At 42.9% G+C, this 16,870-nt stretch overlaps 1 protein-coding gene across 1 annotated transcript; it reads right to left on the bottom strand.

Moving 5' to 3' along the window:
• Positions 1 to 8,265: 8,265 nt before the first annotated feature.
• On the bottom strand, positions 8,266 to 15,351 carry uqcrfs1 (ubiquinol-cytochrome c reductase, Rieske iron-sulfur polypeptide 1). The gene is made up of 2 exons (XM_083916410.1): positions 15,082 to 15,351; positions 8,266 to 9,361 (listed from the first exon to the last, which is right to left on the bottom strand). Exons 1-2 carry the CDS (start codon positions 15,290 to 15,292, stop codon positions 8,751 to 8,753), a joined length of 822 nt encoding a protein of 273 aa, XP_083772536.1. The 5' UTR covers positions 15,293 to 15,351; the 3' UTR covers positions 8,266 to 8,750.
• Positions 15,352 to 16,870: the final 1,519 nt, after the last annotated feature.

Raw genomic sequence — 16,870 nt, 5'->3', positions numbered from 1 at the left:
TCTAATGGTGTCCAATTAATTAGCTGGAACGTAAATGGCATTTCCAATAAAACAAAAAGATATGGAATCCTGTCCCATCTGAAATCCTTGTCTTGTGACCTGGCGATGTTACAAGAGACTCACACGAATGCATTAGAATCAGCCAGGTTGAGACAAGGATGGGTGGGACAGGTTTATTCGGCACCAGGTAATGGCGCCTCCAGAGGAGTATCGACTTTGATATCTAAAAGAACTCCATTTCAATTAATAAAGCAAATATCTGATAAGGAAGGTAGATACTTAATTCTATTCTGTCTGTTGCAAAAGAAAAATGTGTTTTGGTAAACATCTATGCCCCGAACACGGGACAAAATACATTCCTGTCTAAAATGAATATTTTGCTGGCTGAATTTGCAGACTATCCCATCCTTATGAATGGTGACTTCAATTTAGTTAGTAATGCTGCTGTGGATAGGTCTGGACGCCCTCTCCCTGTAGACAGAACCTTGTCTGGTGCACTGAAAGAACTGCAAGAATCATATGCGCTAATTGATGTATGGCGCACAGTTAACCCTGACAATCGTGAATACTCTTTTTACTCATCTGCGCATCTTTCTTATTCAAGGATTGATTATATTTTGTTTTCACACCGTTTGGTTGGCAATGTAATTGATTGTAAGATCCATCCCATTATTTTATCTGATCATGCTCCCGTCTGCTCGTTTTGTTCCAAATGTAATTAATAACCAAACAAAACAATGGAGAATTAACAACTTGCTACTAAGGGAACAAGGCTTCGTATCTATGATTGAGGAAAGAACGCAAGAGTTTTTCAGCATTAATCTTACATCAGATGTTTCTATTCAGACTGTTTGGGAGGCCTATAAGGCAACGTGCAGGGGCTGGATCATAAGCTATGCTTCGGCTAAGAAAAAGGAGAGAATGGTCAAGAAACAATGTCTAACTAACAAACTCAAAGATCTAGAATCTAAACACATGATGGACCCCACTAACACCCAGTTAAAAATAGCGGTTGATGGTGCTAAAACAGAACTTAAAGCTATATTACATGAAGAAAACGCATTTGCATTATTCCAGCTGCGTCGTAAACATTATGAATCTGGTGATAAGGCAGGTAAAATGCTTGCACTTAGATTGAAACAACAAGAAAACCGCCAAGCAATTTCAAGTATTTACAGTAGCAATGGGGCTTTAGTTACTGATCAGCTTAATATCAATGAAGCTTTCACTGACTTTTATAGTTCATTATATCAAACAGAATGTTGTGGGAGTGAAGAGGAAATGGACCGCTTTTTCAAAGATATTGAACTTCCAACTCTTTCTGTGCACGAAAAAATTTCACTTGATATTCCAACTTCGGAAAACGAAATCCAACTAGCTAATAAATCATTATCTACTGGAAACTGCTGTGGAGATGATGGTTATAGTAGCGAATTCTTTAAGTGCTTCCATGGCGCTCTAACCCCCATCATGAAAATGTTATTTTATGACATTGTTTCAACCCAATCCATGCCATTAACCATGCGACAGGCATCGATATCCCTGATACCAAAGCCAGGCAAAGACCATCTCCAAATGGGTAATTATAGACCATTGAGCATCCTAAACACAGACTACAAAATATTCGCCAAGGTTCTTGCTATGAGAATTGAAAAGGTAATTCCCTCTCTGATCCATGCCGATCAAACAGGGTTTATTAAAGGCCGCTATGCGTCCAACAATATGAGAAGGCTGCTTCAGATCATGTATGTGGCGGAGACCTCTCGGCACCCGGCGATAGCTGTGTCGCTGGATGCCGAGAAGGCCTTCGACCGAGTAGAATGGAAATACCTGTTTTATGCTCTACCGAAGTATGGCTTTGGCCCCTTCATCATGAACTGGATCAGGGCACTGTACTTTAAGCCAACTGCCTCTGTCAAACAAATGGCATTAAGTCCAGCCCTTTTGAACTTCATCGCTCTACCCGCCAAGGCTGTACTGTGAGCCCTCTAATATTCATTCTAGCACTTGAACCACTGGCGTGCGCAATGCGGGCTCAAAAGGAAATATATGGTATTAGAGTCGGTGATTATGAATACAAAGCCAATCTTTCCGCGGATGATATTTTATTGACATTATCAAAACCATGCCATTCAATTCCACAGGTGTTAAAAATCATTGACTATTTTGGTAAATTTTCTGGTTATAGAGTGAATTATAATAAAAGTGAAGCCATCCCCCTTAACAACTCAACTTTTCAATCTCATCTAGGTACCGCCCCCTTCAGCTGGCAATTAAAAGGAATGAAATACCTGGGAATTAAGATCCAGGCCCCTATTGATAAAATGGTTGAGTTAAATGCTCCAGATCTATTAAAGACTATGAGGGAGGACACCAAGAGATGGACCGTTCTGCCTTTATCTCTCTGGGGCAGATCGGAAATAATCAAGATGAATCTTTTACCTAGGCTGACTTTTCTAATATCTTCTATCCCACTAAAGTTCCCCTTAAGCTGGTTTAAGGAAGTCAAAATAATACTTTTTGGATTCCTTTGGAATTATAAAAAACCTAGGATTAGCCAGAAAAAACTAACCAAACAACGGTCCAGTGGTGGAATGGGGCTACCAGACATCTACCAGTACTATATTGCATTTAATTCACGATATCCCTTACAATGGGCATACAATACAGACAGACAGATTGGAAGCTGGGATTGGCTGGAGGAACAGTTAATATCAAAATATAATAATGAATTGACAGCAACAAGTTTATGGTACAACCCCTCTAAAATTAGATTGAAAAACCCAATGTTGACGTTTTCATGTGAGATAGTGACCATCCTACATAAGCGTCTATCTTTTAATGGATACTCACTACCTTCATGTCCACTGTGGCATAACCCCTTGTTTAAAGCCGGTGGTGAAACACTAAGAGACAGAATGTGGCAACAAAATAACGTAAACCACGTGGGACAAATTATAGACAATGGGACAATTATAACCTTCAATCATTTAAAAACACAGTTTGGTTTGACCGATTTAAATTTTTTAACATACAATCAAGTTTACTCTTTTATGAAATCATTGTTGTCCAAGGGTATACAGCTGGGGATGCACAGAGACTTGGAGAACAAACTAATAGCAGCCATAAAAAGAAAAGGCACTGTGTCTACTATGTATAAATTACTGTCTGCAATGAACCCATGTACAAACTTACTTAAAATTAACTAAATGTCAATGGGAACGTGGCATGGGTTTGCCTATCTCCGAATCACAATGGAATGCAGCACTTAGAAACAGTACAACCATTTCAAAATGTGTCAGGTATAAAATGATCCAGTTTAAAATAATTCATAGGGCATACATGACCCCAGAAATAATGAGTAAAATTGATCCCTTGGTGTCAAATACATGCTGGCATGGTTGTGGTTCGGTGGGAACATTAGTACATATGCTATGGAATTGTCCTGCTGTCAAACAATTTTGGCAAGATATTGTCAGTGATTTAACATCTATACTCAATACTAAGATTACACTCTGTCCAATTGTGTGCCTATTTGGAGTCAATATTGATGGTATACAGTCCAGGAATATACAGAACATTTTTGCACTTGCTTTCTTGGTGGCAAAAAGGACTATACTTCTTAATTGGAAGGAACGCAAAAACAACTGCTTCAGTATAGAACTCTGGCGAAATGACTTTATGGACATCCTTGCTATGGAACAGGCTGCCTTGACTCTCAATCCACTAGAGAGGCCTAGTGCTCTGCAAAGCCCCTTGGACTATATGAGAACTTTAATGTATACATAATGTGTATTTAACTGCAGCTAACTTTCCCTCCCCTTGTCTTTGTTTTGTATTTTGTCTCTGTTTTGTACTTTCTTGTTGTCTTTGTCCTTGTCTTGTATTGTCATTGTGAAAAAGCAATAAAATCTAAATATATATAATAAAAAAAAAAGATGGCAGACACATGCAGGAAACAACAGATAGAGGGAGACAAACACAAGCACAAAAGGAAAGGAAAAGACTAACTGAAAAAAAGGAATCCTGACAGTACCCCCCCCCCCCCCCCCCCCTGCGGTAGGCGGGCGCAGCGTGGCTTCAACTGGGTGACGTGGAATGTGGGATGGATCCTGAGAGAAGCAGGGAGCTTGAGGCGGACGGCACCGGGATTGTTGACAGCCTCGACCTCGAAGTGACCAATGAAACGGGGAGCGAGCTTCTTGATTCAGGGGAATGTCATGAGAACTTAACCAGACCCTCTGGCCCAGTTTGTACTCGAGAGCTGGGATGCGACAGCGATCCGCCATCCTGCGATTCTGCTATCTGCAATCTCGGATTCCTGGGCCGGAGAGAGAGGAGGTAAGTAACCCAATGAAGCCCATTCAAGTATTCAACCCAGGACAGCTGGGACGACCATGACGATGGATGTCACAGACACAGCTAAGAGCGGTCTCCAAATCCTAGTTGACTCTCTCCGTCTGCCCGTTAGACTGAGGGTGGTAGCCCGAGGATAAGCTGACCATGCCTCCCAGAGCCTGACAGAAGGCTTTCCAGACACGGGAAGTGAGCTGGGGACCCTGGTCCGAAACGATGTCCAGAGGGATCCCATGGAGTCGAAACACATGGTCCACCAAAAGGGATGCCGTCTCCATGGCAGTTTTGGCAGGGGAACAATGTGCACCATCTTAGAGTCCAATGCAATGTGCGACCAAGGACGACCGGGCACGGGAGAAGACGGATAAGACCAGCTGAAAGGGCAATGAGAGGACTTGCCCTGAGCGCAGACGGTGCAGGCCGGGACATACTCCCGAGTATCCTTGGTCATGGTCTTCCACCAGAAGTGACGGTGCAGGAGGGATAGAGTCCTGCTAATCCCTGGATGAGAGGTGAGGCGAGAGGAATGTCCCCACTGGAGCACCTGGGAGCGAACACTGGTGGGAACAAACAGACGCCCAGGTGGACCACCACCGGGGTCGGGGTCAGCACGTTGCGCTTGTCTCACCGTCGTTCTCCATCTCCCTGGTGAGAGCGACCATAACGCAAGATGCGGGAATGATGTTGTCCGACCGGGTCTCCTCTTCCTCAGAAGGTCCAAACTGGCGAGAAAGGGCATCCGGTTTCACATTCTTGCTCCCAGGAATGTAAGTCGACGAAAAGAATGAGAAACGCTTCTTCAGGGTCTGGAAAGCACTTTCAGCAGAAGAGGACCACACAAAAGGAGTCGTGGTGGAGGTTAGATTAGTCATAGGAGAAACGATTAGACTGTAGTTGCGGATGAACCGACGGCAGAAGTTAGCAAAACCCGTAAAAAGCTGTAGTTGCTTCCTGGAAGATGGCGTCGGCCACTACGTCACAGCTTTAACCTTAGCTGGATTCGCCTTCACCTGCCTGCTCTCCTCAATGTACCCCGGAAAAGTCACTGATGAAACGTGGAATTTGCATTTCTCTGCCTTGACGAACAACCGATTCTCTTGTAGGCGCTGGAGAACCTGGCGGACATTATCCACAAGCTCTGACAAGTCCTTTGAAAAAATCAAAATGTCATCTAGGTAGACGAACACTGAGCGGTTAAGCAAATCACGGAGAACGTCATTCACTAATGCCTGAAAGACAGCTGGGGCATTAGTTAATCCAAAGGGCATTACCAGATACTCAGAATGGCCAAGAGGGGTATTGAAAGCGGTCTTCCACTCATCCCCCTCCTTAATTCTCACGAGATGGTAAGCGTTGCGGAGATCTAGTTTGGAGAAGACAGTGGCACCATGCAGCGGTTCAAATGCGGAATTAAGCTTCTTTACAGAAATGTTGTTAAGGCAGCGGTAATCAATACAGGGTCGTAATGACTTGTCTTTCTTGGCCACAAAGAAAAATCTAGCTCCCAGGGGGGGAAGAAGAAGGACGAATGATCCCGGATTTAAGGGAATCGTTGATGTATGCCTCCATGGACTCACGTTCGGGTCCTGAGAGGTTATACAGGCGACTGGTAGGAAAAGTTGGCCCGGGTAAAAACTCAATAGGGCAATCATAAGGACGGTGAGGCGGAAGGGATAACGCCTTGGCCTTGCTAAACACCTCGGCAAGGTCATGATAAACTGTTGGCACTGAGAACAAGTCTGGAGATTCGGGCAACAAAGGTCTGGGGTCACTGGGGCACCTAGAAGGGGCCGAACGAAGGCAGGAAGAGTGACAATTGCTGCTTCAACTAACAACCCTGCCTGTTATCCAGTCAATAACAGGGTTGTGAGCCAGGGGAGACCAAGAACAACGGGAGCATTAGCGGATGGCATAATGTGGAAGCCTATGGTCTCAGTATGATAACTCGCTAGCGACAGGGTCACGGGAACTCAACAGAATAATCAGCAGCACAGGCAGACCCTGACACAGGTCGAGTAATCGGTTACTAGTATCACAATTAGAGACCGGGTGGTCAAACACGGAGAGGATCTCATTACAGAATTGCTGAAAGGGAGCATGTTGCGTGAGAGGGTTATTCCGAAAAAATACACTTGAGTGACTCCACAAACTGAGTCTCTGCCCCCTCCAACCAGTGTCGCCACTCCTCCAAGGTTAATTTGACAGCCAGTAACTCACAGTTTCCAACATCATAGTTCCTCTCCATGGGGGACAGCTTCTTGGAAAAGAAAACTCACGGCGGAACCGAGACGGGACCCACACACAGAGTCTCGAGTCACCCGCACTCTCAATTTTCTTCCAGGACCAGAGCAACCAGGCTCATCACATTCCTACCACATCCCAACCAAATCCATTCAGCCGTCAATCAGTGTTCACACCATCACATTTCAATAAATGTTCAAACTACTATCATTGTGGCGTGGTCATTGCTAGTGAACCCAACCTAGTGGCTGTCTCCCCTTACAGCAAGAGGGTTCCAGGGCTGGAGTTTGCATGATTCCCCCTGCGTCTGTGTGGGTTCTTTCTGGGTTCTCTGGCTTCCTCCCACAGTCCAAAGACATTCAGGTGTTAGGTGACTCTAAGGCTTCGTCTTTAAATGTGGCCTGTCTACAGATTGCTGTGTGAACAGCTCACCCTCCTGAAGTCACCCTCATGCGGCATTTATGACATCACGCCTCAACGGTGTTTACATTGTGGCGAAAACATGGCAACAGCATCCGGTCATGGAAACCGAAAAAAGAACCGATATGTATGAATGAATGTCAGATACAATGAGACTTGTGATGTTCACACTGTCAAAATATTCAGGTATGGGTCACATATGAGCGAAATAAATCTGATTCAGGTCACCTGGAACTGCAGTGTGAACAGAGCCTTAATTGCCCGTAGGTATGAATGTTGTAGACTGGCGTTCTGTCCCACACCCAATGTCAGCTGGGATCGGCTCCATCCATGATGGATGGATGGATGAATGGTTTCTCCAGCATGAAGGAGTCACTGGGCCAGACTACAGGCCACTACCTAGAACACACAGCTTCTTCACTGTCATCAGTCTGCTTGCATCAACTGTGAAATGGTATTAAGGACTACACATCATGCAGTGTATTCAGATCCCTTTAATACACCAATACTATATACCAGCTGTACCTTGCTTCATATTACTGCTGAATTTTCTATGTCATCCAGGGGAATTGCATTATTTATTTAACACCTACACACACTAAATCTAATTTCTACTTTTTCCTTTGTTTTATTATGTCTCGTATCTGGCTTATATGTATACGTGTCACTTATTATGTCAACAAAGAAAGATAGCTTGGATCAGCCTGGATTAATTTTTTTTATTTATACATTTTTCACTTGTCTTTATCCAGCACTTAACATTTTTTTGTTTACTGTGATGTTCCTCATGTTTTGGCCTGTTTTTTAGCTTCGGTTTCAGTGTGGCAGGTGTACCTTTTCATTTGTGGTGTGATTTTTTTTTCTGTTTTTGCTGTAGTTGTCAATATTTTGTTCATCATGGACCTTTATGTGATTTGATGCCTGCTGCAGATAAAATTTCCTTCAGGATAATAAAGTTGGAGGTTTGTCATCAATGCAATGCAGCTCATCTTCATTCTCACTCTCTGCAGTCACCAGCCAAACCTGCACATATTAATCAAGACATCCTGCAAAATAAAGCTCAACTTCAATACCTTCGCTCAATACTTTTCACTGACAACCTCTGCATGGAAACAGGACTTCAAGTTCATGTCCTCACAACAACATGACTTTAAACCACCAGAGTCCTGATGCTGTCGGTCAACACAGTCAATGGAGCAACAACTAGTAGTTCACTACTTACTAGTGAAAAAAAAAACTGGATCCAGGTTGTCAAATAAAATAGAAATCTTTATTGATCAGACCTGAACACAACAGTTGATCTTGGCTAATTAGATGGACTATAACTTAAGAGAAGCAGGTGTTATGTCATATTCACATGATAATCAGGGACAGGTGTTCACCTATATAGCTCAGGCACCATATTCTGAATACTTTGCATTTGATAACAGCTCACTTTCATTGTGTAAATTGATTTCTTTACATTAAATACAACAGGTAGAGTGGAATACCATCATCTGTAATGTTTAGGAACATTGTGACTCGGTGAAAGACATTTCAGAGAACAAAACATCTCCACATCTACCAGTTGAAATTCAGGTAAAGAGTTTACCCATCTGGCCGAACAAATACAACATGAACACATCATTAGAACACCTGAACATTTCTGTAAAAGCATCTCTATACTGAGTGGATGGTATACAGAGCTGTCATGCTTCTGACAGAGTTTAAGAGCTCAGTCTGAGGAGTGTTATTTATCCAACAACCACTGTGTCGTCATCTGGAAACTCATAGAAGGGAACCTCCAGGTTGAGGGGGGCGGGGCCTTTCCTGATGCGGCCCGAGGCATCGTAGTGTGAGCCGTGGCAGGGGCAGTAGTAACCTCCCCAGTCGCCAGCGTTGGCGATGGGCACACAGCCCAGATGTGTGCACACCCCAAGGACAATGACCCACTTGGGATTAATGACCCTTTCCTTGTCATGCTGAGGGTCCCGCAGCTCTGCCATGTTCACGTTGGCTTCTGCGTTGATCTCCTTCTCTGTGCGATGACGGACGAACAGCGGTTTGCCTCTCCACTTGAAGGTCATGTTCTTGCCTTCAGGGATGTCGGTCAGCTTGATTTCAATTTTGGACAGGGCCAGGACATCAGCAGAGGCGCTCATGGAAGAAACAAACTGAGTAACCATCGTCTTGGCAGCGTAGATGCTTACCACGGTTGACGCACCGGTGATCAGATATGAGAAGATTTTCCTGGATTCACTGCTCTCCTGGGAGGATTTGTTGGGGTCAAGCACATCTTGGCGCCTGTAGTCAGAGAAGTCTGGTATCTTGATGTCTGTGTGGGCATATCGGACTCCTGCACGGCCTGCAGACAAAAACAGGGGCATCAGTTAGACTGCCAAGATTGATTAGAGCAACCCTCATGGCCAGTAGGGGTGTGAGGAGATATCATCCCACACGATCTGCGATATTAAAATGTGACAATATTTTCCAGCGAGGTAAAAAGTTGACTACCATTATAACTACTGTATGTAAGTGGAAACAGAGTGACAGATAAGACGAACAATAGGTAAGCAGTGAGCACTGTAAGAAGATAGTGCCGTCAGCACAGTAACACAAACACATAACGTGACCCACACAGTTTCTTTAACATCAGGCTATAAGTTCTAGTTCAGTGTCTGCACAAAGCCCCGACCACAGCAACTGCCTGGTTGATCCAATGCAAGTGTCCAGTAGAAGCAGTTTCTCATTGACCCCCATGTTAAACAGGCCATTTTCACGGCATAATTAAACCTACATAGGACTTACAAAAAAACATTCTAGTCTGTATGTTTGAGTCATATGTCCATGACAACACTTAGGAGGCTGAATATTTTGTACCAGGCTAGTTTTTATTTTACTGGATGTTAAAGAATAATTAGGAGCATGGCCCTCACTTCTCCTCAGAGGCTAGTTGTCAGGATTAGCATGCTTACTCCATCATCTCCACCTGGACTGCAGTCATTCCTGTGGTGGTGTTACTATAAGTGACAAGATGGTTTGCTCTTCGACCAACTGTACCAACAGATGGTTTAGGAACACACTGTGTTAACGTTAGCTTTGTTATGCTAATTAAATAGCCGCACTTGCACCATGACTTGCAGTACAGCCTGGTATCTATGACAGTGATTCTTAACTATGCGCTGTGACTGCAGGTTTTCATTCCAACCAAGCAAGGACACACCTGACTCAACTTGTTCAATCACCTAAATTGTCTTCACACAGTTTATTTGTTGGACCAGGGGCCTGTTTCACAAAGCAGGTTCAAAAAACTCTGAGTCTAACCCTGAACTCTGAGTTGATCTACTCTGAGATAGGAAACTCTGAGTTTTCGGTTCCAGAACAGCAGATTTGCGTTAGGTTGATCAACTCAGAGTAGTTTGACCTGGAGTTAAGCGCGTGCACCACAAGTAAAAAAAGACAGCATCAATGGAGCCCTGATTCGACGAGTCATCATGGCAACGGGGAAGCGAAGGGCTACGCTACAACTGGAAATGGAAATATTAATGCGCTCATACGGTGAGTTTGAGCAGGTTTACACCGCTGCAGCAGCAAAAGAGAGGGAGACGGTGCTGGAGGACATTGCGGCTCGGGTCAGTGCATAAGTTTAAATGTAGTCCAGTTGCAATCACAGTAATATCACAGGGGGAACTGCATGAGTGGGAGCCTATTAATTTATTTCATTTAAGTGCAACCCCGCGGGGGAGAAGCGCAGCTTAAGATGAAACATAAAAACATTTTTCAAACAGGTAAAACCTCAGCACAGTCTCATGGTGACGCCTCATTTTGAGCAGGTTTTACATCGTAAAGTAAATATTACCGTAAGTGGCTGTTTTTTATACAACATATCAATGTTGTATAAAAAACTCCCATTTGCAAAAAAAACGCAGCGCAACACACAATATCTGCTGTGATATGAAAGCATTACTGGTTGTTAATGTTGGAAATGTAAGGAGGGGTGAGATGGACTGTGACATGAAACGGTGTTGTGCCGTATTCAGCCCCCTCGCATTATAGGTGATATTCTGGATCAGAAGGCTATATAGGAGTAGTTAATATACCGGTAACCCAACTAAAAGCACACACTTTTGAACCTATGAATTGCAAGAAAAGTTGGAATTATATTTAGAAACGCTGAGTCAAATACATTCAACTTGCTCAAAAGATCCATTTCATTCATTTTGTAATTATGGCTGCAGCATATTAAGGACGTCTATGCGCGGTCTGATAATCATCTCCCGACGAATATTTAATTCTCTTTGCGAAATGCGTCACCTTCATTCACGGGATCGTTATCAAAATGACACGCCATGGTAGTGTAAATATTCACCACCTAATATAACTTCTAATGTAGGCCTACTGAATGACTTTTATACGTTGTATACAAAAACTCCCGTTTGCAAAAAAACGCAGCGCAACACAGAATATCTGCTGTGATATGAAACGGTACCGCTCAAACAGAGAATTGCCTGAAAATGCAAGAACATCTATAATCAATAGTCTGATAATCATCTCCCGACGAATATATAATTATCTGCGCAGTAATGCTGCAGCTTCATCCACGGGATTGTTATCAGAAGGACACGCCATGGTAGTGAAATAGTCGCCACCTAATATAACTTCTAATGACTGATATTTGCAGTGATTTTCTGAAAAAACAGACGGAACTATAGCAGAACTATACTTCGCCAAAACTCGCCCGCTGACTGAATGAATGAGGAAATGAAACACCGTGTGTGGCTGAAAGAGGGCGGAGACAGAGAGAAACTCAAGGTTTTCTGAGAAAAACCTGGTCCCGACCAGGTTAGTTTCAGAGAGCATGTTACCATGGTAACTGACCGAGAGTTTAAGTTACCTCCCTTTGTGAAACAGGCTAGAGTTACCCCTCTGTCTCTGGTTTGAGTTACCTCCCTTTGTGAAACGGAAAACTCAGAGTTTCCCTCATTTCAGGGTTAACATACTCAGAGTTTTCACTAAACCTGCTTTGTGAAACAGGCCCCAGGTGTGTTCTTGCTTGGAATAATAACCTGCAGCCACAGCAGCCCTTTACTGGATCAGTTTGACACCCCTTGTCTAGATGAATGGATATGTTTTGGCCACTAGTTCAGCACACTGTTCTGTGCAGATGAAACTGTCTTTCATAGAATTGCATTTCTTTATTTGTACGCGATTTTTATACTGAATGTAACAATGAAATCCTTTTATGTCTGCCACCAGGAACTCATCATCCTTGCCCTGTGCCTGCACCACAACCATCACCACCTCACCAGCACATGGCACGGATGAAGCCTAAAACCATGTACATTATGTAAATATTGTAAATTGTGTATTTGGTTTGGAGGAGAAAAAGTTTTACTGCTATTTTTCTTCATTTGCACACATCCCATGAAGCTAGATATGTAGTATGAAGTCCCATTTTATTTCATGGTGAAAATAGTGAGCGAAAATTCCATTTCCATTTCAATTTCAGATATTTATTTTACATTTATCTACTATTTTATTAACATATTACACTACTTTTGTGAATCTAAGACTTTAGTAAACTAATTTCAAGCACCAAAACAGTTCGCCCACATGAGTAAAGGTATGTTTTCATAAGACATATGAAGAATTTGAAAAAGCAGAATTCAATTTTCAGCATTTGGGCCAAATAATCTCTTTAAGCATTGGGCCTCAATAAAACACAAATAAAACAAATAAAACACTTGGGTATTCTGTTATATGCAAGTACTCTTAGGGCGCACTCACACTGTCCTTCCGCACCGGGCCAAAACAGGTTTTTCGGGTAGAGCCTAGTGCGTTTGACCAGTGTGAGTGCAACCGCTCCGCACCTAGCTGCGGCCAGTTGGCCGTCCACAGCCCGTTTGAGAGAGGTGGGCTTTTGTAGAGCGCGTTTGCACATGTACGAGCACGAGCGTGCGCACGTGTACGTGTACGAGCACCAACACGACGCCTATGGCGGCTCTCACGTCATTTTATGTGCGCCTGTTAGGACATAGAAAAAAAACCATGCGCCGATATTTCACAACAACAATGGTGGTGAAAGGTTTACATTGGTGTGAGGCGGAGGTGGAGTGTTTACTGCAGATTTGGGCGGATGAAAATATTTAAAAACAGTCGGACAAGACGCACAAAAACTCTGAGGTCTATGGAAAGATTTGTAAACAAAGCGACGCATTGCAATGACGTCAATCAATGTGTGTGACGTGTTACGGCGTGATGACGTATGGACAGGCACGAAACATTTGCGCGAAGCCTAGGCAGTGTTAGTACAAACGGGCTGGCCAGCGGGGGGGACAACTACCCTAAAGCCGGGGTGCGGTGCGGAAGGACAGAAGGATAGAGTGCCCTTAAAGGGGGAATTTACAAATGTGTGAAAAATCGAGAAAATAGTCTTAGACCTCAGAGGGTTATGTAAATTTATCCCTGCTGATGGTGCTTACATATTGTTCTTGTCTCATCTGTCACTCTGTTGCTGTTTAGCCACTTCCATATTGATATGGTGATACATCTGGTTATGTGAAATTTAGTCGCACCCTCTAAACCTTTGGTCGCAAAATGCTATCATTTGGTCACAGTCTGGAGCCCTGTATGCAATCAGTGTGTCCGTATCTGAAACCTCTCCAGGGGAAACAAAGCTCAACCTCTGTCTCATTAGACCAAAGAGTCACCACACATGCCTTATAGCAGTTACTAGGATAGGTTCATAAAACTACCTAGCCAATCGGCACCATGAAGCCTAATTAATTTCTCAGTTCAATTGTTTTGATGCGAAATAGTCACAGGCGAGGATTGACTGGTGAATCAATCATATACCTTTTGCCATTGCACAGAGAAACATTACCCATTGTAAAACATGTCACAGAGGTGACATGGGGACACTGAGGGTAACGGCTAATGTGTCTTTAAAACAGCTACCGCAACCTAAACTTGATGAGTAAAGGCCTTTACACACAGGAGGAGTTACTAATAAATTACACAAAAAATGTTGAATAATTTGCATCAAAACTATTACACCGATTGATGTGCAAATTTGCAACAGCTGGTTCAAATAATTCAAGGTTCTAATATTCGCGCCAGCTCATGTACCGTGACTGGTTCAGGGCAGAGGTCCTTCTGGAGGCTGCTGAAGAGAGACAAGTGCTGTGAGTGGATGAGAGATCAGTTTATCAAGATGTGTGAAGATATCATTTAAATAAACAAGAGTCCAGTATTTTGTGTAGTGACATAGGTTAGCTCAGGAGACTGCGGCCACTGGACAAAGTAAAAGTGTCTCCTCCTGTGACTCCTGACCAATCAGGAAAGCTGACGAGGGAGAAGATAACACAGAGCGAGAGTCGCTATGTGTTATTTTCTCCCGCTTCGGCTTATTTTATTGAGTTTCCCTCTGGAGAATGCTCTGAATTAATTTAAGTTCCCTACTGCGTAGTTAGTGTCTACAGCTTTTATTGTGAAAGGGTAAGAACGGAAGACGTAAAGCTATCTGCGCTACATTTGTCCAGGTTGAAGTAGTCGAATAGTTTAATGTCTGATCCATAGATCTATGAGGTCTTGTAGTATTTTAATCATCATGAGTAGACAACACAACCTGACTGGTTGATGTCTTTATTCGTGGTGAAAAAGCGTCCAAAAAATCGACCTTGATCGGGAGAAAATAACTTCGCTTTTTCGACGTGTAATAGTCACGTTCTGTGTGAAAGAACTCGAACAACAGTTCGAAGAAATGCATCGTCGTGTGACTTAACCGCACGAAAAAACGCCTCCGTGGGGCATTAAAGGTAATTTTACGTTGACCTCAAGTGTAGGCCGCTCTTTGGCTAACAGGATGCTAGTTAACAATTTGGAAGAGGCTATTGCTAACGTTAGCTAAGCTAATTAGGTTATGACCAGCGCAGTGGGAGGTATTTAACAGTGAGAGGTGAGTTGTCATTGCAGACTTTACAGCACACACAAACATAGCACCCTTCGACGTTAACTTCCATACACAAGTTAAAACAACAGAACGTGGATTAGCCAGCTATCGCTTGCAGTCAATGACAGACTTACCATTGATGCTAACAGTCACAACAGGCCCTGTCTTTGGGCTTTGACCGTTGAGCGATTCGCGGCACAGGAACTGTTTTTTTGTGTCCAACAAAATAGTTTCTCCTTTGACAACAAAACCGGGCACCAGGGCTTTCAGGGGACCAGCGACAGTGGCAGCGGTAGCCTGCAAGTAAGGGGAAAATGCCCCTGACCGGGCAGCAAGAGACATCATATCTGCGAACTGCTGGTACGACGACGACCTTGTGTTGGGTAGTGACTGGAGGAGGTAACGACTTGACGTTTGAATGGCGTCATTGCGTCACACGTAATAGTTACCAACCTACATCCATACATCACCACACACACACACACACACACATACACACACACACACACACACACTCAACTGTGCTGTGATTGACTGATTATGACAAAAGGCAAACAGTGTGGTAAATATATAAAAACATAAACCACCAGGGGATCAGCATATGTATGGATATATATAAATCAGTGTGTGAAAATGTTATAAAGGGTTCATAGATTCTTTATGAAGGTTTTAAAAGCCTTTTTTATATATATAATATAAGACCGGCTCAATGTATTGTTTGAAATCGTTTTTTCAAAAATGAAAAATTATGGGTTATGGTTTGAAAAGTACGATTTATGGAAATGACATTTTGCAAGTAATATAAGCAGATTTACAATAAAGCATTGATTCGATTTGGTAGAAGAGTAAGAAAAACAACCAAACAATACATTTTCATATGTAAGAGACAATTGTTGCAAAAAATTTAAAGTGGGGACAAAAGAAAACAGGATTTTTTTATCAATGTTTCGACACTCTTAATCACATCATTATGTTTTAAAACATTATTATTATCAGTGTTGGGCAAGTTACTTCAAAAATGTAATGCATTATTACCTGTTACTTTAATTTCAAAGTAATTTGTTACATTATAATATTACTGTATTTGAAATGTAACCGTGCATTCAAACCAAAAGCGATGGAGGGGATTAAATCACCCGAAACGCAAGTATTGCGTCGCTTGCTCACATTTGTCACATTTTTGATCATCGCTTCCTTCGCAGGTAGCAGCCGAGAGCTTAGCACATGTCAACCACCACGGCCATCTTGGCCAACCCCAATCCTGGTGGCGCTTACTTTGATGACGCTTACCGCAATCTCAGCACTGATTGACATGAGCTTCACAAGGCGTCGCTTGAAAGGTAAACATTTTTCAACTTCAAGCGACATACGCAATGAGGCGATAGATGCTTCATCGCTTCATCGCTCTTATCGCTTAGAATGCGTTGCCCTAAGCGAAATCGTGTGTCATTGCATAATTTACATTGGTTTTTAATGGCTACTTGACGCTTTCATCGCCTCCATCGCTTTTGGTGTGAATAAATGGTAAGGCATTACACAACTATTGCATTACTTTTAAGTTACTCTCACCAAAATAACTGGAAATATGGATTTGGCATTCTTCATGTAGTTTATTACGCTCAAATAAGCTCATTACTCATCCAGTGGAAGGTGATGTGGTATCTGATTAAGCTAGACTTCAGGCTAAAAACAGTTAAACATAATGGCCGTATCGATAACATAAGGAACAATCATTGCTAGAACAGACAAAAGGTCAAAGTCTGGTAAATTGTGATATCCCCAAAGCAATTTCAGTCAAAAACAACTGGACTTGGTTATTTGTCTAGAAAGACATTTCACCTCTCATCCAAGAAGCTTCATCAGTTCATGCACGCAACTGACCAGGCTGGGACTGGTTCAACTAACTGGTGTGGAGATCCATGT

The sequence above is a fragment of the Echiichthys vipera genome (assembly GCF_963691815.1).
Source record: "Echiichthys vipera genome assembly, chromosome: 1".
Classification (NCBI taxonomy): Eukaryota; Metazoa; Chordata; class Actinopteri; order Perciformes; family Trachinidae; genus Echiichthys; species Echiichthys vipera.
This window is presented reverse-complemented; position numbering and strand designations above follow the sequence as displayed.